This window comes from Nothobranchius furzeri, chromosome 16 (assembly GCF_043380555.1).
Source record: "Nothobranchius furzeri strain GRZ-AD chromosome 16, NfurGRZ-RIMD1, whole genome shotgun sequence".
NCBI classification, from domain to species: domain Eukaryota; kingdom Metazoa; phylum Chordata; class Actinopteri; order Cyprinodontiformes; family Nothobranchiidae; genus Nothobranchius; species Nothobranchius furzeri.
Window position 1 is genome coordinate 1697230 of NC_091756.1, and position 25269 is coordinate 1722498.

At 47.0% G+C, this 25269-nt stretch overlaps 1 protein-coding gene across 3 annotated transcripts; it reads right to left on the bottom strand.

Moving 5' to 3' along the window:
• Nucleotides 1-2265: 2265 nt before the first annotated feature.
• On the bottom strand, nt 2266-24805 carry rfng (RFNG O-fucosylpeptide 3-beta-N-acetylglucosaminyltransferase). 3 transcript variants are annotated; one of them, XM_015940820.3, is made up of 11 exons: nt 24705-24805; nt 22645-22753; nt 22433-22558; nt 21198-21743; nt 19158-19206; nt 17100-17202; nt 16873-17026; nt 4478-4563; nt 2875-3040; nt 2700-2785; nt 2266-2478 (listed from the first exon to the last, which is right to left on the bottom strand). In XM_015940820.3, exons 4-11 carry the CDS (start codon nt 21675-21677, stop codon nt 2415-2417), a joined length of 1188 nt encoding a protein of 395 aa, XP_015796306.3. In that variant the 5' UTR covers nt 21678-21743; nt 22433-22558; nt 22645-22753; nt 24705-24805; the 3' UTR covers nt 2266-2414. The 3 variants fall into 3 exon arrangements, with proteins under 3 accessions (XP_015796306.3, XP_015796310.3, XP_054592372.2); XM_015940824.3 differs by lacking the exons at nt 22433-22558; nt 22645-22753 and having other exon boundaries at nt 24705-24798; XM_054736397.2 differs by lacking the exons at nt 22433-22558; nt 22645-22753; nt 24705-24805 and adding an exon at nt 22199-22327.
• Nucleotides 24806-25269: the final 464 nt, after the last annotated feature.

A 25269-nucleotide genomic window follows, 5' to 3' on the forward strand; every position in this document is an offset into this window, starting at 1 on the left:
GAATTGCTTTGCAACACTCTCCAGGAGACGGAGAAGTATGAGGGCCAAAAGTCTCCTTGCGTGCGTCTCTCCTTGTTGGAGCTGACGGAGAAGCATGAATCAGGCTTTACTCCGATCAGGGACCGGGAGACGAGGGCTTTGAGTGCTTCCCTGCTGTTGTTCGCTTCATCCTCTCTTGGTACAGCCCCCAAACTGCAGGCCTCAGCAGAAATTGTGGGAGTCAAAATGGGGGGTGGGGTGGTGGTGCGGGATCACTAAACTTTAAGTTAACTAAAAGTTTACTTAAAGCTCATTACAAATAAACCAAAAGTTTCCTTAAATTTCATTAGTAGTAAATGAAAAGTATACTTAAACTAAACATAACTTCAAATAAATTCAAAGCTTTATTTATAAAATGCCTTCTGCAACCCTGTCAGGGAGCCCAAGGCGCCGAACACCATACATAAGAAACGTAAATCACAATGAATAAATGTATAATAAAAGCAATTAAAATAGTGCAAAGAGGGTAAAACATTGAAGTAGAAACAAATGGATGAAACAAGGGATAAAGTGACCAATAAAAACAGGAAATAAAATCAACATAAAAGAGGGCCGACCTCAAACATGTTCAGGGAACGCCAAGCGGAAGAAGTGGGTTTTCAGGCGACTCTTAAAAACCTGCGGAGATGGGGGCAGCCTAACTGAGGGTGGCAAATGGTTCCAGAGTGACGGTGCTAGTACTGGGAAAGCCCGGTCCCCACGAGTCCGACACCTCGAACGAGGGACAGCGAGCAGGCCCTGGTCAGAGGAGCGCAGAGTGCGTGATGAGGAATGTCTGTTCAGGAGCGTGGCCCAATCGAGATTCGATCCCAAGACTCCCGGGTGAAAGTCACGTGTGCTAACCAGTCACCCAAACGGAGATCTCCTTTGTCCAACTAGCCAGGGCGCATCATCAATCAGGTCACAGGGACAGGACACACACCGTCACAGACGCATGACATTCTGTCTCGATCTGTCCCCCACGCTTCAGGCCGTGTGTGTGTGTGTGTGTGTGTGCGTGCGTGCGTGCGGGGGGGGGGTCTTGTTCTGTGTGAAAGCGACTGAGCAGCATGGAGGCATCAGAGGATTTGTCTGTAGTCAGTGTTTAAAATGGATTAAAGACAGGACAGGATGTGTAATCAATCACATATAATATTATAATACCATGAACATGTACAGATACTTCATCATACTTCCTCACCAGCCTGCAACTCTTTTCTTTCTACAAAATCTACCAGACTGATGCTTTTAAATAGAAAATGTCCAACATTTACTACTGGGGGGGGGGGGGGGGGGGGGGGGGGGGCATTTGAATGTCTCAACAGAAATGAAGACTCATCAGAGCAGGCAACATTTTCCCAGCTATTGGGCCATTCCCATCTGTACCGGGTCGGCCCGGGCCGGGTAGCCCCAGTCGGCCCCAGCCTGGCCCGGTTGATTCCACACATCCTTTCCTTAAGCCCATGTGGGCTGATTCTACCCACCAATCAGAGGCTTGCTCTAATGGAAGGTGTGAATGGGCTGATTCTACCCACCAATCAGAGGCTTGCTCTAATGGAAGGTGTGAATTTGCTGTCAGCAGTGGGTGTGTTGGCCCTGGTCGGCCTGAAGCAGACCCCCTCGAGAAGAGGGCTGAGAATGAGCCTTGGTTGGCCCGGAAAAATACCAGGCCACCCAGATATGTAAACAACCTACGCTACCCGGCCCGGGCCGACCCGGTACAGATGGGAATGGCCTATAAGTTAGCTAGTAGCTACACTGGTTCATTTGTTCCAACCGTAACAGCTCCACCCTCAGCTCCACCTCTTTTCCCATTTTTGGACCGTCTGGGTGTGACATGGTCCAGATGGTAGTGGTGGGAACCTCCCATTCGGTTTCAAACCTGCCCCCTGCACACCAGTGGACGGGGTACGCCCATCCTTTTTACATGTCGATGGTTACACCACATTTAGTCTCGCTCCAGTGACCAATAGAGACGGCTCCGGTCACTTTGCTGTAAACATGATTTAACCAGGGGTCCATTTCCTAAATTGAGCATCCTTCTGTTTTTTTAAACGGGCTAAATTCCCTTGAAACCATCTGGCTGTGGTTCCTTTTAACCCAGGACAACTTTACTGAGTGTTCAGCAAGCCTGCTGAATGGACCCCTGAACAAGTCCATCAACAATTAAATCAGGAGTGCAGGAGCACGGAAACAACTAAAACACGCAGCATGCAGTACACCGTCCCTCTAGAACCAGGCTTCCCCACACCTGATCTAAATGGTGGTGCGGTTCAGCAACCAGGATGCTGGGTGCACCTGGCCGTGCTTTTGGACTGATCCTGGACCGCTTCAGATGCAGAGTTGTTTACAGCGAAGTGTCAGGGTGAAGCTGCAGAGGTCTACCGAAGCTCCGTTCAGGCCTTGATGCTTGGACACCACTCCGTGTCTGGATACAGAAGGCAGTGGACGGTCTTAAACCTGGAAGGAGGGAAGAAGATGAGGAGACATGGAGAAAACAACCAGCAGAGACCACGTCACTGGAGCCTGTATGGAAAGCAGGTGTACGACCTGGCTCCGTCACAACAAGCTATGGTGGTCAGCAGTTATACGCCCCATGTTACATCACAGCCTTCTATCTATGTAGTGTAACAAACCCAACGTCCAGCCCAGCAGTGTGATCAGAAGTAGGACGGGGCTACCTTGTAGGGTCCTCGGCCAGTGAAATGTTCCCCACAACACTGAGCACATTTCTTCTGTTCTCTAAGCCGCCATAGCTGAGCGTCACCTACAGCAACGACAACATACGGTGACCGGAAGGAACATTTAACAACTCCTCATTTCAGGAGCATGGAAGCATGGTAGCCAAAGGCTCACCTGACCAAGGACAGAGTCAGGAGGCAGCTTCCGAAGGTTCTCCAGGTGGGAGTGGAACAGGTGTGTGCGTGTCAGCTTCACCTCCAGAAGAGCCTCGATGATGTACCCTATGGTGCAGTCATCTGGGAGGCGAATCTTCTCCGCTGTACTGATGAAATTCCCCAAACTGAAACCACAGAACAGTTTAGAGTTTTAACAAAAACCTTTATTCCACCACAGCCTTTCCAGGGTCTAGTTGACCTTCTGCAGATACAGGACAACATGCACCATCGCAGCAGGAGCTGGCTTTTCCTGGGCTCAGAAATGGGCCTGAAACACCTGAAGGGGAACAAACTAGGAGTTCTCTTGGTCCGATGCTTGAACTACCAGAGCTGGGTCAGAGAACCTGGATACCTGAGCTCCTCAACGCTCCTCCAAGGCTAACTTCAGCTATTCCTCACAACTGCTAGAGATGACCAGGGCCTGTTTCTTCTGCCATGAACAAAACCGATCAACAGAACTGTTGGCCCCGCCAGACCACAACTTCACCATCATGACTGCAGACAAAGCCCCAGTCATTTGGTACACCAGCATATTTTAGCTGCTCTGCTTGAGACCATGAAGGGTTAAACAAGTTCAGGAAAATGTGCGTCCCTGACAGATCCCTCAGAGAGACTCTACATTTGCCTCTTCCACGTCCACGTCACAGAGGAAGTACTGATGTTGTCCAGTTGTTCCGGTAGAAACGACTGACTGTTAAATACGTTAAATACAAAATGAAGAGGAACAAAAGAAGAGACAGCCGGGGAGGGGCTCATGACATCACTTATATCTATATTTCGTGCCAATTTTGGAGACCGCCCATGTGCTCGATCACATCTGCATTCCTCAGGTAGTGTGTGTGTTCCAGCTTCCAGGTCATTTGAACTTTGCTTCTGGATAGACATTTTCGCCAATCTAGGATGGATTTGAACCCATGACCTCCCAGTCTCAGGGCGGACACTCATCCCACTAGGCCACTGAGCTGGTCATTAGAACATCAAAGCCATTTATTAGAGCAGAGAAGACGTCACCCAGAGCTAAGGCCTACTCCAGGACCTTTTCAACTGGAAAGCTGGGGTGTTTTCTATGATCTGATTGTAAAGATCTACCCCACAGCTGTCCTCTGCTACATTAAGACCTGCATTGAAAACATTATGATCACTAGGACCATCAGAGTTTTCACAAACAGGAAACCCTGGATGACAAAAGATGTCCAAGTTCTCCTGAAAGAGGGCAGTGTAGTTTTCAGATGAGGAGACAGAGTGAGTTACAGCCCAGCCAGACTCACCCAAAAAAAGGGCATCAAGGGGGCCAAAGCAGCAGACAACACTATACCAATAATGATGCAAGATTATTTAGGATTTTTTATCCAGTGTACTTCAAATACAGTTGTACAAATGCAATGACAATAAATCTCATAGGTGCATCATAAAGTTCTGAATTCTAATCCCACTACGAGTAAAACGTGTATTTTAGCTTTTGTAGAAACAAAATGCATCAAAAGCATCCAGTCCATCTACCATGGACGCAGGTTGAAAACAAAAACAAAAGGAGTTTACAGAATCGGAGTCGGTCAGCCTACCTGGCCCACGGGCTCATCTTCAAAGCCAGGCCTCGGCTAATACAGAACCCTGCTCCACCTGTGGCAAACCAGAATTTGACAGACACCTGAAACGAGATGAGAGCCGCAACAGCCAGCTGTTAAAATCTGAATAAAATGTTCATGCAGCAACTGTATATTATCACGGTATATATATATTCAGGTGGAAACACCTGAATATATATATACCGTAAATCCTCTAATACAGGCCTGTATTCAATTAACGGCCGGGTATCATATTCTGGCCGGTGTCGGAGTCGGCGGAGGTGAATAATGGCCGTTTTTTTATTGTGGCCGGGTGGAATGTGGTAACAAGCAAGTACGGGGAGCGGTTGTGTCATCGTCTCACTTTTGATTTGCCAGTGATAGACCTCGAGGGTGACTTTAACCGTGCGGAGACGAAGAGGAGGCGAAAATTTGATATCAAGTTCAAAGAGAACGTGCTGATTATGCTGCAGAACACTCTGGGGAGCAGTAGCAGGGGTTGTATGAACTAGTCGACTTCACCGCTCTATAGTGACTTGTTATGCCTGTCATCGACTAGTCGCTGTCACGTGATAATGACCGGCAAGATGCAGTCCACGGAAAAGACAGCAGCCTGCTGTCAGCAGGTGACAGGGGGGGGTTAACGCGCTGTGCCAGAGCGTCGGTACTGACACGCGATCGTTCATGTCGGTTCATTTCCTTTAATGTTTTCTGTCTTTTATTTGTGCCTGATGCGTTTCGCTGCTGTGGAGCGGGGCGCATCACCTTGTCATCCGATGCACCGATCACTGATGCGGCCGCCAAGCAGCGAGCGCTCCGCTGTTTTTGCTGTCGGTAGATCTTTTAGAACTGCAGTTCAAAGGTAACTCATGAGGTGAATATATATGAACCCAGGTAGCAGTTTCTCTTTAGGATTGAGAGGAGATGCAGGAAGATAATAAACAGACAGGACAGAAAAATAGTCAAATAAAAACAAGTTAGTTTTTGTACCTGCTGGTTGCAACAAACAGACACCATTGAAGGTAATCAGAAGTGAGGAACAGAAAATGAAAACATTATTTTAATGTTTAGAGCAGCAGGAACTCTGAGAGGCTGCAGGCGCATCAGTGAGTTTGCTGCTGCTGCGCAGGGGGAGGGGGGAGAGGGCTGAAGCAGGGGGAGGGGGGAGAGGGCTGAAGCAGAAACTACCGTTGTTAAAAGAAATGTGTTTAACTTTGAAAATGTGGGCGCAATTTTAATTGTCAAAAACTCCAGCGAACCATTAGTTCATTTTGCTCAAATAGAAATAGAGGCCTGCCTCCAATTCTGGTCCCCCTTTCAATAAAGGTCTGGAGCTTGATGAGCTTGAGTCAAATACAGGCCTGGGCCTGTATTAAGAGGATTTACGGTATTCCTTTAAGGAGATGAAACTGTGATAGTTTACCAAATAAGGAGTAGTAAACACCTAGTTTCCAGGAAGTAGTGCAGACAGACAACAAGGACTAGACTGGACTAGAAAAGACTAAAACTACTTTCTAAAATTTTAATTCACTTTGTTTTCTGATTATTTTCAAGCTGCCATGATCTAAAATCTGATACTTTTTAATAATGTCAGGCTCTAGACTTCTTTTACCCGTTTATCTGCGGGCATCAGAGGATGATCGACCTGTACCGCCCTCAGATAAACGCAAACGGAGATGGCTATAGTAATAAAGCTGAAACCTTTGCACAACAAGGTAAAGAACAACCCTTTTTTCTGTTTTAAAAGAACCAAGCATGGCATTCAGAAAAAGTGTTTAAAGAGCAACTTGCCCCCCCTACCAGAGTCATACTCCACTCACACTTCCTGTTTTAAAAATGCACCGAAAGGAAATGTCACCTGGTGGACCAAGAGAGCGGCTCTGAGGTAGTGACTGACAGCAACAACAGCCTCACTTCTGTCAGTGCACCCCAGGGCAGCAGTAGGGCAGTAGAGGACGATGAAGGACACGGGCAGTAGAGGACGATGAAGGACACGGGCAGTAGAGGACGATGAAGGACACGGGCAGTAGAGGACGATGAAGGACACGGGCAGTAGAGGACAATGAAGGACACGGGCAGTAGAGGACGATGAAGGACACGGGCAGTAGAGGACGATGAAGGATTGAAGGACACGGGCAGGAGAGGACGATGAAGGATTGAAGGACACGGGCAGGAGAGGACGATGAAGGACACGGGCAGTAGAGGACAATGAAGGACACGGGCAGTAGAGGACGATGAAGGACACGGGCAGTAGAGGACAATGAAGGACACGGGCAGTAGAGGACAATGAAGGACACGGGCAGTAGAGGACAATGAAGGACACGGGCAGGAGAGGACGATGAAGGACACGGGCAGTAGAGGACAATGAAGGACACGGGCAGTAGAGGACGATGAAGGACACGGGCAGTAGAGGACAATGAAGGACACGGGCAGTAGAGGACGATGAAGGACACGGGCAGTAGAGGACGATGAAGGACACGGGCAGGAGAGGACATTGAAGGACACGGGCAGTAGAGGACAATGAAGGACACGGGCAGTAGAGGACAATGAAGGACACGGGCAGTAGAGGACGATGAAGGACACGGGCAGTAGAGGACAATGAAGGACACGGGCAGGAGAGGACATCGAAGGACACGGGCAGTAGAGGACAATGAAGGACACGGGCAGGAGAGGACGATGAAGGACACGGGCAGTAGAGGACAATGAAGGACACGGGCAGGAGAGGACATTGAAGGACACGGGCAGTAGAGGACAATGAAGGACACGGGCAGTAGAGGACAATGAAGGACACGGGCAGTAGAGGACAATGAAGGACACGGGCAGTAGAGGACAATGAAGGACACGGGCAGTAGAGGACAATGAAGGACACGGGCAGTAGAGGACGATGAAGGACACGGGCAGTAGAGGACGATGAAGGACACGGGCAGGAGAGGACGATCAAGGACACGGGCAGTAGAGGACGATGAAGGACACGGGCAGTAGAGGACGATGAAGGACACGGGCAGGAGAGGACGATCAAGGACACGGGCAGTGGAGGACGATGAAGGACACGGGCAGTAGAGGACGATGAAGGATTGAAGGACACGGGCAGGAGAGGACGATGAAGGACACGGGCAGGAGAGGACGATGAAGGACACGGGCAGTAGAGGACAATGAAGGACACAGGCAGGAGAGGACGATGAAGGACACGGGCAGGAGAGGACGATGAAGGACACGGGCAGGAGAGGACGATGAAGGACACGGGCAGTAGAGGACAATGAAGGACACGGGCAGTAGAGGACAATGAAGGACACGGGCAGGAGAGGACAATGAAGGACACGGGCAGTAGAGGATAATGAAGGACACGGGCAGTAGAGGACAATGAAGGACACGGGCAGTAGAGGACAATGAAGGACACGGGCAGTAGAGGACGATGAAGGACACGGGCAGTAGAGGACGATGAAGGACACGGGCAGTAGAGGACGATGAAGGACACGGGCAGTAGAGGACAATGAAGGACACGGGCAGTAGAGGACGATGAAGGACACGGGCAGTAGAGGACGATGAAGGACACGGGCAGTAGAGGACGATGAAGGACACGGGCAGTAGAGGACGATGAAGGACACGGGCAGTAGAGGACGATGAAGGATTGAAGGACACGGGCAGGAGAGGACGAAGAAGGATTGAAGGACACGGGCAGGAGAGGACGATGAAGGACACGGGCAGGAGAGGACGATGAAGGACACGGGCAGTAGAGGACAATGAAGGACACGGGCAGTAGAGGACGATGAAGGACACGGGCAGTAGAGGACAATGAAGGACACGGGCAGTAGAGGACGATGAAGGACACGGGCAGTAGAGGACGATGAAGGACACGGGCAGTAGAGGACAATGAAGGACACGGGCAGGAGAGGACGATGAAGGACACGGGCAGTAGAGGACGATGAAGGATTGAAGGACACGGGCAGGAGAGGACGATGAAGGACACGGGCAGGAGAGGACGATGAAGGACACGGGCAGTAGAGGACAATGAAGGACACGGGCAGGAGAGGACATTGAAGGACACGGGCAGTAGAGGACAATGAAGGACACGGGCAGGAGAGGACATTGAAGGACACGGGCAGTAGAGGACAATGAAGGACACGGGCAGGAGAGGACGATGAAGGACACGGGCAGTAGAGGACAATGAAGGACACGGGCAGGAGAGGACATTGAAGGACACGGGCAGTAGAGGACAATGAAGGACACGGGCAGTAGAGGACAATGAAGGACACGGGCAGGAGAGGACGATGAAGGACACGGGCAGTAGAGGACGATGAAGGACACGGGCAGTAGAGGACGATGAAGGACACGGGCAGGAGAGGACGATCAAGGACACGGGCAGTAGAGGACGATGAAGGACACGGGCAGTAGAGGACGATGAAGGACACGGGCAGGAGAGGACGATCAAGGACACGGGCAGTAGAGGACGATGAAGGACACGGGCAGTAGAGGACGATGAAGGATTGAAGGACACGGGCAGGAGAGGACGATGAAGGACACGGGCAGGAGAGGACGATGAAGGACACGGGCAGTAGAGGACAATGAAGGACACAGGCAGGAGAGGACGATGAAGGACACGGGCAGGAGAGGACGATGAAGGACACGGGCAGGAGAGGACGATGAAGGACACGGGCAGTAGAGGACAATGAAGGACACGGGCAGTAGAGGACAATGAAGGACACGGGCAGGAGAGGACAATGAAGGACACGGGCAGTAGAGGATAATGAAGGACACGGGCAGTAGAGGACAATGACGGACACGGGCAGGAGAGGATAATGAAGGACACGGGCAGTAGAGGACAATGAAGGACACGGGCAGGAGAGGACAATGAAGGACACGGGCAGTAGAGGATAATGAAGGACACGGGCAGTAGAGGACAATGACGGACACGGGCAGGAGAGGATAATGAAGGACACGGGCAGTAGAGGACAATGAAGGACACGGGCAGGAGAGGACAATGAAGGACACGGGCAGTAGAGGATAATGAAGGACACGGGCAGTAGAGGACAATGACGGACACGGGCAGGAGAGGATAATGAAGGACACGGGCAGTAGAGGACAATGAAGGACACGGGCAGTAGAGGACAATGAAGGACACGGGCAGTAGAGGACAGTAGAGGACGATGAAGGACACGGGCAGTAGAGGACAGTAGAGGACGATGAAGGACACGGGCAGGAGAGGACAGTAGAGGACGATGAAGGACACGGGCAGGAGAGGACAATGAAGGACACGGGCAGTAGAGGATAATGAAGGACACGGGCAGTAGAGGACAATGACGGACACGGGCAGGAGAGGATAATGAAGGACACGGGCAGTAGAGGACAATGAAGGACACGGGCAGGAGAGGACAATGAAGGACACGGGCAGTAGAGGACGATGAAGGACACGGGCAGTAGAGGACGATGACGGACACGGGCAGGAGAGGATAATGAAGGACACGGGCAGGAGAGGATAATGAAGGACACGGGCAGGAGAGGACAATGAAGGACACGGGCAGGAGAGGACAATGAAGGACACGGGCAGTAGAGGACAATGAAGGACACGGGCAGTAGAGGACAATGAAGGACACGGGCAGTAGAGGACAATGAAGGACACGGGCAGTAGAGGACAATGAAGGACACGGGCAGGAGAGGACAATGAAGGACACGGGCAGGAGAGGATAATGAAGGACACGGGCAGGAGAGGACAATGAAGGACACGGGCAGGAGAGGACAATGAAGGACACGGGCAGGAGAGGACAATGAAGGACACGGGCAGGAGAGGACAATGAAGGACACGGGCAGGAGAGGACAATGAAGGACACGGGCAGTAGAGGACAATGAAGGACACGGGCAGTAGAGGACAATGAAGGACACGGGCAGTAGAGCACAATGAAGGACACGGGCAGTAGAGTACGATGAAGGACACGGGCAGGAGAGGACAATGACGGACACGGGCAGTAGAGGACAATGAAGGACACGGGCAGTAGAGGACAATGAAGGACACGGGCAGTAGAGGACAATGAAGGACACGGGCAGTAGAGCACAATGAAGGACACGGGCAGTAGAGAACGATGAAGGACACGGGCAGTAGAGGACAGTAGAGGACGATGAAGGACACGGGCAGTAGAGAACGATGAAGGACACGGGCAGTAGAGGACAGTAGAGGACGATGAAGGACACGGGCAGTAGAGGACGATGAAGGACACGGGCAGTAGAGGACAGTAGAGGACATTGAAGGACACGGGCAGTAGAGGACAGTAGAGGACATTGAAGGACACGGGCAGTAGAGGACGATGAAGGACACGGGCAGTAGAGGAAGACATTGTCCTCTGCTGCCACAGAAAAACAATGGAAGTGTCACCAAACACGTGTGATGCTCTGACGAGGGCAACAGATTGGAGCCGAAAGTGTCAGCTAGAAAGGTAAAACGGAGTTTTTACTGCTCTGTGCATAAGTACCTAAAAATGTAATTTGGAAAAGCCACCGAATGAACTTCAAGTTGTTTATTTGTCTTTTATATACAGTCAGGTCCATAAATATTGGAACATCGACACAGTGCTAACACAATGCTAACATTTTTGGCTCTATACACCACCACAATGGATAGCAGATGAAACGAACAAGATGTGCTTTAACTGCAGACTGTCAGCTTTTATTTGAGGGTATTTACATCCAAATCAGGTGAACGGTGTAGGAATTACAATAGTACATATGTGCCTCCCACTTGTTAAGGGACCAACAGTAATGGGACGGAATCAGAACCATAAATCAAACTTTATACATTTCAATACTTGGTTGCAAATCCTTTGCAGTCAATTACAGCCTGAAGTCTGGAACACGTAGACATCACCAGACGTTGGGTTTCATCCCTGGTGACGCTCTGCCAGGCCTCTACTGCAACAGTCTTCAGTTCCTGCTTGTTCCTGGGGCCTTTTCCCTTCAGTTGTGTCTTCAGCGATTAAAATGCATGCTCAGTCGGATTCAGGTCAGGTGACTGACTTGGCCATTGCAAAACAGTCCACTTCTTTCCCTTCAAAAACTCTTTGGTTGCTTTTGCAGTATGCTTCGGGTCATTGTCCATCTGCACTGTGAAGCGCCGTCCAATGAGTTCTGAGGCATTTGGCTGAATACGAGCAGATAATATTGTCCAAAACACTTCAGAACTCATCGTGCTGCTTTTGTCAGCAGTCACATCATCAATAAATACAAGAGAACCAGTTCCACTGGCAGCCATACATGCCCACGCCATGACACTGCCAGCACCATGCTTCACTGATGAGGTGGTATGCTTAGGATCATGAGCAGTTCCTTTCCGTCTCCATACTCTTCTCTTCCCATCACTCTGGTACAAGTGGATCTTGGTCTTATCTGTCCGTAGGATGTTGTTCCAGAACTGTGAAGGCTTTTTTAGATGTTGTTTGCCAAACTAATCTGGCCTTCCTGTTTTTGGGGCTCACCAGTGGTTTACATCTTGTGGTGAACCCTCTGTATTCACACTGGTGGAGTCTTCTCTTGATTGTTGACTTTGACACAGACACACCTACCTCCTGGAGAGTGTTCTTGATCTGGCCAACTGTTGTGAAGGTGTTTTCTTCAGCAGGGAAAGGATTCGTCGGTCATCCACCACAGTTGTTTTCCGTGGTCTTCCGGGTCTTTTGGTGTTAATGAGCTCACCGGTGCGTTCCTTCTTTTTGAGAATGTTCTGAACTGTTGTTGTGGCCACGCCTAATGTTTCTGCTATCCCTCTGATAGGTTTCTTTTGTTTTTTCAGCCTAATGATGGCTTGCTTCACTGATAATGACAGCTCTGGATCTCATCTTGACAGTTGACAGCAACGGATTCCAAATGCAAATAGCACACTAGAAATGATCTTTGGACCTTTTATCTGCTCATTGTAATTGGGATAATGAGGGAATAACACACACCTGGCCATGGAACAGCTGAGAAGCCAATTGTCCCATTACTTTTGGTCCCTTAACAAGTGGGAGGCACATATGAAACTGTTGTCATTCCCACACCGTTCACCTGATTTGGATGTAAATACCTCAAATAAAAGCTAACAGTCTGCAGTTAAAGCACATCTTGTTTGTTTCATTTGATATCCATTGTGGTGTATAGAGCCAAAAATGTTAGCATTGTGTCCATGTCCCAATATTTATGGACCTGACTGTATTTATGATTTATTTCTCCTCATTAGCAGGGCTCTGGGGTTGTATGGGATTTACTCACTTCCCATAGGGATGCATGTTTCAAAAAATGTATTGAATCGTTTATTACAGCCCTTACTCGGTTAACCTTAAACCACCTCCATCCCTCAGTCACACACACACACGCACACACACACACACACACACACACACACACACACACACACACACACACACACACACACACACACACACACACACACAGTGCTGCCAGACACAGCAAAGTAGGACGCTAAATCAAAGTCAGACAATCTCCAAAAGCAAGACTGCTCATGCTGTTTTTTGTTGAATAATGGAGACACGGCAGACACACACCTTTGCCCTGCTCTATAATCCCTCTGGGATTAATAAAGTATTGATTGATTGATTGATTGATTGATAAATTCAAACACTTTCTCGTCTACTATTTTTAACATAATTCTGATGCACAACCAACGTCCCACATTCGTTAAAACATTCATAAACTAAAGTAATGTTGGATGAAATTTAAACAGGTGTACTGTGGGGTACCTCAAGGTTCAGTATTAGGATCCAAGTTATTCACACTTTACATAAATGACATCAATAAAGTAACCAATCAATTGAACTACATTCTCTTTGCAGATGATACCAACATGTATATCACAGGGAAAGACATAGAACAACTATTGAAAATGGTTGGAAGTGATCTAAAAATACTAAAGACCTGGTTTGACAGTAACAAATTATCATTACATCTAAGTAAAACTAAATACATTATATTTGGAAAACAAACAAAACAATCTTCCTAAATTAATAATAAATGGGGTAGAAATAGAAGGAGTAAGTGAAATTAAATTCTTGGGTGTCACATTACACCAAAGGCTGAGCTGGAAGCCGCACATAGAAAATGTTAAAACTAAGACGTCTAAAATTATTGCAGCGTTAAATAAATCAAAACATATTATAAATGGAAAATCATTATGCCAATCATTAGTACTTCCTCATATGATGTACTGTCTGGAGGTCTGGGGAAACACAAATCTCACATAAAACCCATAGTTTTACTACAGAAAATAGCAATAAGAGTAATTACCAACTCTGATTACCATGCACCAACGCACCCCCTGTTTATAAAACTAAAAATACTTACATTTACAGACCTGGTCAGACTACAAACAGCACAAGTACTCTATAAAGTACAAAATAAAATATTTCCGGATTGTACTCAGAAGCTATTCCAGGTTACAGAAACTCAGTATGAACTAAGGGGGAAGGACTATTTGTCAGAAAGAAAGTAAGAACAAATGTTAGAAGTCAGAGTTGCACAACAGTAGGAGTCAAATTACGGAATAACTTGGATACTGGAATCAGGGCATGTAAAACTGTTAAATCATTTAAAAATTGTACGTCAAGAAGATGATGTCATACTACCATAATGACCGTATGTGAGCTAGTGCATCTGATGTGAATGAAAATGTAATGTTCTTGTACAAGTTATAATATTTAAATCTCTGTTTTGATCATTATCATACATTGACTTATTAAGATTACTGGTAGTTTTGTATAGTTCTGTCTTTAGTTCTGGGTATTTTTCCTCTTGCTGAATTATGGTTGTTGTTGCTCAATATATTTCAGTTATTATCATAATTATTAATTTTATCTCACTCATTTTTATTATTACATTACTTTTATCTTATTATTGTGATTTACTTTTTTTTTTTGAGAAGTAATGTGATTGAGTAAATAGAGTAGGCAAAAAAAAAGCTAGGCTTCAGCCTAAACCTTTTTGGTTACTATAATCCAGATTCTGTATTACTTTGTTCTTTTTCCTTTTAAATGACCAAAATAAATAAACAAATAAATAAACAAATAAATAAAATGAGAGCTGAAATGTCCGTCAGGACCTGTACACACGGTGCTGCTTATCAGCGCATTCTGGAGGCCAACCTTGAAGTGTGTATTTTTCCTGGCGATAGGGGGCAGTAGATACCCAAATCATTGCAAGCAAGCAGTATTTTTGTGTTGGAGTAAGACGTTACCAACAGATGTCCATTAGGGTCAAAAAGCCTGGGGAGAGCAAACTTTAGCAAAATCACCAGACTCCCTTTCATCACACAACAAGTGAAGAGGTGAACGTGTAAAACAACGTTTATGAATGACGAAAGTTTTGTAATCGTTTGTAGCAAATCAGTAAATGCATTTTGTCCTGATGGGCTCCCGTAGAAGGAAACATGGCGTCGTCCAGAGACCACTCCGCATGTGTTGTAGACCTGATTTTTATGTTACGAAGCCGCCAATATTTTTCAACAACTGGATGTCATTTCATTCACTTTCAACAACATTTTGATGAACACTTCCAGAAATTAAAGGTAAAATTTACACATCATCTCTAAAAAAACCATTTTAGTTTCCTTACTGTTACTGCTGGAGCCTTTTTGCCCTGGGGATGGGAGCTCAGGACATAAATTGCTGCCACCTCCTACCTCCACAAAGGCTCAGCAATCATCAAAGACCTCCTCCTCCCTCCTGCTTCCACACCTGGACTCAATCAGCTCATCAGCCTCAGTTTAGCTAACGAGAGGAGCTGCCACTGGAAAGGGGCTGAGACTGATTGACCAAATCCGTGCCACGGCTTCTTGTTGACGCCACTGGTGTTCTAATCTGTCCCGCATTTTCCTCCATTTCTTCATGCAGTCCCCCACCTCCATTTCCAAATTGCAGGCAACTTCCTTCCAGGATCACCCTGGGCATCTTTACAGTCCTTCAGAGAAGGGTTATAGAAATGTTTGTACTTCTGCCAGACGGTCCTCCAGCTGGTCCATATCTGCTTTGAAGAAAATCTTCACCACAGACCGAAAAGTTTAAAGAAATGGCATCAAGACAGGAGTGGTCTCAGGTTTCTGGACCGACCAATCACAAGCTTGCGTTTCAGTCTTGTTCGACGGATGTGTAGAAAAGTGGGCTTAGCTTCGTCCGTCCTTGCGAGCCTTTGCAAGGACGGATAATGGCGCACCGACGCAGAAGCATAAACTAGGCTTTACTCAGCCAGTCCCACTGTTAGGTTCTGAATCTGTGCAGACGGTCTTTTGGTTTTACTGAATTATCGTTGGTTGCCCATGACAAAAACACCGTCTGATGAGGCCTCTTATGGGTAGGCTCCTGCAGCACACTCCCTGTTTGATCTATAAGTGAATGCTGCACTTGGCTCCTGTGAACAACCGGTGGCTAGGTCTCATATCCAGAACTCACTTCTTCAGGTATGTACAACTCTGGAGGTTTTCTCCTGTGGCCGTCTCGTACTCTTCTTGATGAGATCTTGGACTGCCGGACATCTACCAAGAAAGCTCTGAGACACTTTACACCCGGCTCAGCTCTGCTACACTGCTGGAGAATCACTCTCGCTGTCCCTCACTGGCCCACAGCACTGAGAGACAGAAGAGCATTTGCAGCAGACAGAGCAACGTAAAGAAGAACAGACGGAAACAAATAACTAAATGCCTGCTGCAATCCAGCCCTTAAAGCCGAGCATGTCTGGTGTGACCCGGCCGGGATTTTAACCCCGATGGTGCTGAGGCGGACCCTCTAGAGCTAAGCCACTGAGAAGGTTTGATGGAAGTTTATAGAACAAAAGTTTAAAAAATATAAATGATTTTAAACTACATAATAAAATTGGCAAAAATTAAAATTGTGTTTAAAAAATTGTGAAGAAAGAGAAAGTGAAGAGCAGGAAGTTATTGTTTGTTTTTAGTAGATTGATCTTTGTGATCTGTGGTGTTGTCTTTTGGGTTTGATCCAACGTGGCGGGGCGGGGGGGGGGGGGGGGGTAATTACTGTAAGTATATATGTTCTGTCTTTGGGTTTTAAAGGAAAGACCTTGTTCAACAAAGATGTGAATTTTCCCAGACACCCCTCCCCTGGGAACAAGAACCAGGCTGGACCAGGGTCCTCCTGGACTGCAGCCAGTGACGGATCGGGCACTGCAGACCCGAAAACAACAACTATCCTAAAAGAAGAAATTAAAAACATACAGCCTTAAAAAAGGAAAGTCATGTCAACTAAGATCGTCAAGCGCCCACAGAGGCCATGTATAATAGTGCGTCTTTAGCCTGTTCTTAGAAACAGGCGTTGGTGGACGCCTGACAAGCAAAAGGAGTGCAACCCCACTAGAATGGCCCGGCTGGGTGGAGCCAGAACATCTGCATGTAGAGGAAGATAACTCACTGATCCATCGCTTCTGATCCTCTCTGCAGCCTCGATGGGGTGATCCAGGCTGGGCCGGCCCAGATACAGGTCCTGGCTGTGGTGGTAGGAGGACAGCAGACGCAGCAGGCTGGGCAGGACCACGTAGTTGTCATCATCCACGTGGCAGAACCACCTACACACACACACCCATCAGTAATAGTTGGCCATTCTAAGTGTATGCCGTGGATGAGCAACAGTGGACTCACTTCTTCTGGGACTCGATGAATTTATCATACTCCACTGACATCTTGCAGCACAACGCCTGTCTGTTATGCGCTGCAGAGCAGTTTGTGTTGATTATGTTAACTCCTGGAAAGCAGAAGTCAGCAGACGGGTTAGGAGAACAGTAGCTGTTGTGACATGGCGCAGATGTACAGTCAGATCAATTAGGGCCCTTTTTGGTTAAATCATTCTTCTCAAGCACATCCACAAAGCTGCAGAAATACTCAGCAAGCATCTGGATGGACCTACGAATCCGGTTCCGACTACACACACAGCTACAGTTGTGGTCAGAAGTTTACATACACTTGTAAGAAATATATAATGGCTCTACTGAGTGTCCCGTTATTTCTAACACTCTGATTTTTCTCTGATAGAGTGATTGGAACAGATACTTCTTTGTCACAAAAAACATTCATGAAGTTTGGTTCTTTAATGTCTTTATTATGGGTTAACAGAGAAAAGTGATCACATTTGCTGGGTCACAAATATACATACAGCAGTGCTAATATTTGGTTACATGTCCCTTAGCCATTTTCACTTCAATCAGGCGCTTTTGGTAGCCATCCACAAGCTTCTGGTTGAATCTTTGACCACTCCTCTTGACAGAATTGGTGAAGTTCAGTTAAATTTGATGGCTTTCTGACATGGACTTGTTTCTTCAGCACTGTCCACATGTTTTCAATGGGGTTTAAGTCAGGACTTTGGGAAGGCCATTCTAAAACCCTTATTCTAGCCTGATTTAGCCATTCCTTTACCACTTTTGATGTGTGTTTGGGGTCATTGTCCTGTTGGAACACCCAACTGCGCCCAAGACCCAACCTTCGTGCTGAGGATTTTAGGTTATGTTGAAGAATGTGAAGGTAATCCTCCTCCTTCATTATCCCATTTACTCTCTGTAAAGCACCAGTTCCATTGGCAGCAAAACAGCCCCACAGCATAATATTCCCACCACCATGCTTGACTGTAGGCATGGTGTTCTTGGGGTTAAAGGCCTCACCTTTTCTCTTCCAAACATATTGCTGGGCATTGTGGCCAAAAAGCTCGATTTTTGTTTCGTCTGACCACAGAACTTTCCTCCAGAAGGTCTTATCTTTGTCCATGTGATCAGCAGCAAACTTCAGTCGAGCCTTAAGGTGCCGCTTTTGGAGCAAGGGCTTCCTTCTTGCACGGCAGCCTCTCAGTCCATGGAGATGCAAAACACGTTTGACTGTGGACAATGACACCTGTGTTCCAGCAGCTTCTAATTCTTGGCAGATCTGCTTTTTGGTGATTCTTGGTTCACTCTTTACCCTCCTGACCAATTTTCTCTCAGCAGCAGGTGATAGCTTGCGTTTTCTTCCTGATCTTGGCAGTGATGAAACAGTGCCATGCACCTTATACTTACAAACAATTGTTTGCACTGTTGCTCTTGGGACCTGCAGCTGCTTTGAAATGGCCCCAAGTGACTTTCCTGACTTGTTCAAGTCAATAATTCGCTTTTTCAGATCCATGCTGAGCTCCTTTGACTTTCCCATTGTAGCGTTTGTGGGCGCTTGTATCCAATGAGCCCTATTTACCTGGCCTAAGAGAAGTCACCAGCTGTAGTCACTCATAATCACTCACAAGAAGTTAAGAGGCCATGCTATGAAGCTCAGTTCACTGACACGTTTCTAAGTCACCTAAATTGCTAGTTCATGTTGCTGTATGTATATTTGTGACCCAGCAAATGTGATCACTTTTCTCTGTTAACCCATAATAAAGACATTAAAGAACCAAACTTCACAAAGAAGTATCTGTTCCAATCACTCTATCAGAGAAAAATCAGAGTTGTAGAAATAACGGGACACTCAGTAGAGCCATTCTATTATATGTTTTACAAGTGTATGTAAACTTCTGACCACAACTGTAACGTGTAGTGTTGTCTCTGAAGGCCTAGGCTCAGGCGGAGCTCCTGCTCCTTCTGAGGACCGGTACAGATGAGTGTGTGTCTCAGCTCTTCGGTGGGTAAACAGCAACAGGAGGGTCATGAAATGCCCGTTTGTGGGAGCAGCGCAGCACCGCACCTGCTCTCAGCTGCAGCTCTCTGTCCTCAGCGTCGGTGAAGATAAACGTCTGGAAGACACGGAGCACACGGATTACGTTGGGAAAAGAATTTAAACTAATGAGAAGCAGAAGAAGGTGAGGTTACATGTGCAGCAAAAGGCCCAATAGAGTATGGAGCAGGGACTATGAGGGCATCAAAACACGCATGACTATCTTTGTAAACACCATTCATGGATTTTCCAAGTAAACAACAACAACCTGCTATCACTCAAGAACCACACACCCGTACAGCAGCGGCACCGGGACCCTCACACGGTTCACTAGTGCTGGTAGTGGTACACAGACGGGTTCTTCATGTCCAGTCTTAACCACAGAGAGATGCCATTTCAATTGGGTTAGGTTGCTAATGCTAACGGTTAGCTTCTACTAGCCGAGACGTGCTCTGCTCTCTCCTGGACGCCAAGATGGGCGAGTCCATGAATGCTAATGTTCAGCGGTGGTGCAACAGATTAAAAAACGCACGGATCCGATCACGTCATGGTCCCGCGTCGCCGCTCGATCCTTTTCGGATCGGCACAAAGAAAAGACAAGTATCTCTGTTTACTGTGTAAAACACTTACTGCAACATTTTCTGTTGAATGCTCATTAAATACAAACTAAGTTTAACTCAAGACGTTTTAAACGCAGTTACGTTCTGTAATATCTGTAATTTCACAGACTGTTAGAACTGGGAGAGTCTCACCATCTAGCACAAACTTTTCAGATATTCAGTAAGAATGTCCTTATGGAAATCTGGGATTTCTTCCAGGAACATTACAGATGTGTGGAATACGTGCCTAATGAATGTTGAAAGGTCACCTTAGGTTTGTGGGATGCTGAGATATCTCTAACTTAACTCCTACCTAAGCTAGAACCTCTGCAGTAACAACACAGCCGCTGATGTCTTCATTTGCATGTCTGACTGAAGCGATACCATTAGTACCAGGATCAGTGTAAACACTGCCACATGAAAAAGGAAATACAGAGAGGTCCGACCTACGTGACCTGCTGTCACTCATCACCTCGCCTCTCTGAAGCGCCCTTTTTCTTGTGACCTCTTTCACCCACCGATATTTCAGCTCCATCGTAGATTTTCAGCCAAGTCCCTCGACGTGAGCATATCTGTGGACATCCAGTGCCTCTGGCTCTGCAACAGCTTTCTGAACGTCTCGCAACCAAACTCAGCCGCTAACAGTCTTCCCGTCTGTAGTTGACTAAAGGTAAATAAATGCACCTTTGGGACCACAGCAGCAAGACTCCGCCCCTCTGAGCTTCGGTGTCGATCTCACACGTTTAACCGATAAGGATGGTTCAGTAGCGTTTTGCTGCTGAGGGACTGGAGGCGACGGCGAGAAAGGAGCGATGATGAATTGATGAGTGGGTTTTATGTAAAAGGATGAGAAGGACGAACGACCAGCAGACAGATCAGCTGTTTAGCTGGACGACGGGGAAAGTAGACTCGCAGCCGGAGTCCGAGGCCAAGCGAGGGTTTTGAAAATGACCCTTCCTCTCTGAGGAAGATGAGCTGACACCAAGTGTTAAAGGTGGTGCTTTTTATCTTTTCAGCCTTGTTTTGGTTAGCGGTCTGCTTTTAGTGACGTGTGCTCATCTGGAGGTGTTCTGCTGGAGAGAGGTCCTACAGTCCTCCTCACTGAAAACCTGCGCCGTACAGTGTTACACCTCTCTGGGTTCTCACAGTGTGACATGAACAAATCCTGTGTGACGGCCCAAAAACCGCAGCGTGGTCCCGGCTTTAGGCCCTAAAAACCAGGATCCTGAAAGGAACCCTGAAGTTGACTGACTGGCAGCTGGTGACGCGGGGTGACGCGGGTGCGTTTGGAGGACTCGGTCATCCTGAACCACCTGCAGACGGTTCAGGGAGGTTCTGCTCAGACACGTGAAGACAGATGCAGTAGTGTGAGGAGCGTAACTCTATGGAAGTGTTATTTAGAGGCAGCTATCTAGAGTCGGTGCAGATGTTAAGATGCTTGTTGAGTAGGAACAGAAACATCCACGCTTACCTGCTCCTTAGCTCGGGACACCCAGGTTTGGAGCAACAGCTGCAGTCTTGACTCATGGTACTTCCTGGTGGTTTTCACTGCAATAAAAATGTCCCTCAGCTCCAACGTGTCTGGGGACCTGTATCCCATCAGTGAACCCATACGTCTTCCATCACTGCTTCTCAAATCCTCCCTAGACCCAGCAAGTTGACTGGGGCTTTTCCTCCCACTAAGTTGGGTTCTAGTGGGTGGTCCATGAGTTTCCAGGTTCCTTAGAGGACTGGCAGTGGATGTTGGAAGCCTTGCACGGTGTGTCCGATGAGCTGGGGGCAGTCTGGTGCGGGGTCGAGGTCGAGGCAAGTCCAGCTGGGACGGGGGGCTCTGGAGAGCTGGTATGAGCAGGAGGAGGAGAGAACAAAATGCCACAGAGAACAGAAAGCAGAACTTGCTGATACCCACTGAGGCCATGTGCATCCTGCCAGGCCAAACTAATGGGGTCATCAGCCGCTGGGGCAACGGTTGCTCGGGACACCTCCTCGTCTGGTCATCGCACCATCACATGGAGACCTGCAGAAGGATTTACAGCTCTTACTCAGCAACGAAACCACGTTTCTAACATGTGGCTGATGGGATTGCCTGAATTCATCCCAGTAGTAATGAAACTACTACTGAGGCTCAATGAGCAGAACCAGGGCTTCATTTAATCCCGGAGCGACCGGCTGAGCTGGTGCCAGGACCGGTTTTCGCTCCGAAGGTCCTCACACCGTTCACAGCTACCCAGGATCAGACGCCCTTTCAGGCCCTTTCTTCACTCGGAGCTTTCTAAAGCGCCTCCGTTTAAAACCATTAAAGGTCAGTAAGGTCACCAGATCGAGCGACTCAAAGCAAAACGGACCTGTGAGCTCTAGAAAGGCTCTGGGAATGACCACGTTACGGCTGGAGGTTTCATTTTAAAGTGCAGATTCTCATCTAAGACAGAAATCTGACAGCTCTCACACACATCAGAACCACGGTCCACTGACCCGTCTGCAACTGGTCTTTCTTCTGCAGCTGTAGGTGCTGATGAAGCTGTGACTCCTGCACCCAAATTCAGCCATGCCTCCAGAAGTTGCTCAGGTGAGAAAGTTGACACGTTTCTTTAGATCTTCTGCTGTTCTTGTTGAAGTCAGAAGGCCAACCTGACCTCTGATAAAACACTGTTTGACTCTCCTACTGAACTTCAAAGTGTAGAAAACAAAAATAGTATGTTTATGCACCTGCCACATGAAAACCCCTCGTAGTCTGGTGATCTGGTCAGTTCACTTCTGAAAAGCCACGGAGCAAGATGCAGAGGCATCCATCTGTGGAACAAGCTCTGGATCAGCTCCTGCAGCCTGATCCTCCTGGAGAGAATGAGGAGAGTGAAACACCTTCAGTGGACTGTGAGGTGGAGGCAGACCATTCTGTTTCCTTGACTTCTTCTCCTGACCTGTCCAGTGAAGGAGAAGGGCTCTACAGCTGCAGAAGAAAGACCGTTGCAACAGTGGCTCTTGGCACTGGCCCCACTGCAGCAGCGTCACAGAGACAAGGGGACCGTGCTTGTTGTGCACAGGAAAAAAAGAGAAAGAAAGCAGTCACACGTTGTTTTAGATGTGGCTAATTCACATGCAAACAGCACACAGTCCTGTGCTGCTAGTCTGGCTGGACTGAACTTTGTCTCACCTCCAAATGCAAGCAAGCATTCCCTCTTCTGCACATGCATAAACAACCTGAACTACTGAGAGAACTACTGAACTACTACGAATACTGAATATGTACCTGTAAAAATAAATACTGTAAATATGGTGTCCCTACTTTGCGGATTTTCACCTATCGAGTCCAGGTCTGGAACGCATCTACCGCGATAAACGAGGGATCACTGTAGTGTTTTTTTTCATAGTGTTCCCTTAGTCTATTTTAAAAATTCCAAATTGAATTTCAAAATTTGTTCAGAGAGGTTTTGTGACAAAATTTTGTACCATATGCACAAACGGTGGTGAAATGGCGTCAAAAAGAAAAAAAACTGCCCAAATGGACAAAAATGTCCCTAATGAAGCCTGAGGGTTAAAGCTGATCAGGGAGGCAAGTGTGATATGAACCAGTGCTGAAGGTCGGAGTCACATAAAACGTGCTGGACATCATGGACGTCAGGTCCATGCTGACACACAGACAAGGTGCTGGGGCTGTTGTTTCAGACACAAACACGCTAAACTCTTTTAAAGCACATTAAAGAAACAATGAGAGTTTTTTGGCCCCCCCTAGAAAAGTGCTGCTGCCCCCCCCCCCCCCCCCCAGGAAAAGTCAGTTTTAATAAATCATATTAATGTTCAGTCTAACCATATATTAATCTTGTTCATTCAAGACATAATTGTAAAACAAAATAAAAATAATACAATTAAGTAAAGAAATAATCAGAATAAATAAATACATATTTTTCCACTGCTCACCATTTTACGGAAGTTTTTATCTCCATGTTTTTTTTGTGAACACAGCAACAGGTGAATTAACCTAAAAAAATTGGAATAACATTTTAAAAACTAAAATGTACTTTTCTGAAATGTTTGTGTTTGTAAAATTTAAGTTAAATGTTTTGGATACGTCCTGCTTTTTGAATAAAAATGAATAAAGGAGCAATGCAGTACACCGCCACAGGCTAAACTCTCCCAGAGTTACCACAAGGTTCAATTTGGTGTGCCACCCCAAAAATTTGTTTGGCCCCATCTGGCCACCCCTATAAAAAATTTCTGGAGGCGCCCCTGACAAGTATGGACATTTATTTAACGGGATGTTGATTTCAGTGGAAAATTAATTAAAACAAACATAAATGGATCTACATGAGAAAGGGCAAGCAGACAGGCGCTGGTGCTGCCCTAACCCCGCCCTACCGGCCTGTCGTGGTGAGGAGCTCTGAGCCAGAAGCGAAGCCCGAGGTTAGCAGCAGGTGGAGCCGCTGCAGCGCCCTGCTTCAGCATCTGGGGGGGTGGGGGGTGTTAGATGAACGGATCTTTAAAGGGACTCAGCTCTCACCGTTCACTTTGAAAATCCGTTCAAAAGATTCGATTCGTTCCTGAACGTCACCTCACCCCGACACCATGCAGTTAAGGTGATTGAGTCGGAAACGTGGAATATGTGAAAGGCTTTCCAACTTTACTGAAGTCACACATATATGATGATTCATGAGCGACACAACGAGATTAAATTATTTATCACTTTCCATTGTCAGCCACGACGAACTGAACGATAAAGTAACAGCACTCGTCTTTCATCCTTCATGAAAGTAAAACCGCGAACAGTTAGCAGGGATGAGCTGCTGTTTCTGCCCGACGCGGGGGTTACAGATAGCTAGTTTACAGAAGTACCACAAAGAAAACGGTAATACACAGCTAAGGTCCAGACATCACCGCGTCCGGTCCTTGTTCACTGTTACAACTATTAAACCACCCAGGCGTCCGTAAACGGCTGCAGCCAGCACACGCGCTCACCTGTAGCGTGATCCAGGTCGTTACGTACCTTTAAACCAGCTCAAACCCCTGTTTCCAATCTCCTAGAGAGCGCGAGTCGAGACAAACACAACAAACGAGTCTCGTAATAGATTCCTGGGTCCGTTTTCTTTTTGTTCCGACATCAAACATCCGCCCGCTTCTATGGTTCCGACCACAGACCCCGCGTGACCCCTACTGCCTATGCGCAGAAAATACTACTCAGCCAATTTAATAAACAATATAATAATAATAATAATAACAATAACAATAATAATAGCAATAATACATTTTATTGTAAGCGCCTTTCAGGACTCTCAGGGTCACTTTAACAGAACTTACATAATACAGGTAAAACACTCAGTTAAGTTAAAAATACAAATCAAACCGTGAAACAGACACAAGTTAAAAACAAAAACAGTAAAATGCTAAAATACTAAACTAACAATTCAAGTTTAAATTATCAACAGATAAGTCATAATTAATCATTATCATAAATATACACATTACACATTAGTTAAAACTGGCATAATATAACAGGAAGTAATAGGGGTTGCATGACTTAATTTTTTTAAAAGTCGACTGTCAAGTAATGA

What these genes read in the sequence shown, in the direction of transcription:
- rfng (XM_015940820.3), bottom strand. Translation starts at nt 21,677, where the DNA reads ATGACCCCATTAGTTTGGCCTGGCAGGATGCACATGGCCTCAGTGGGT. An exon ending in AGAGCTGCAGCTGAGAGCAG is followed by an intron (nt 17,203 to 19,157) that starts GTGCGGTGCTGC and finishes TCTGCTTTCCAG; the next exon opens with GAGTTAACATAATCAACACA. An exon ending in CTGGCCGAGGACCCTACAAG is followed by an intron (nt 2,479 to 2,699) that starts GTAGCCCCGTCC and finishes CCCTCCTTCCAG; the next exon opens with GTTTAAGACCGTCCACTGCC.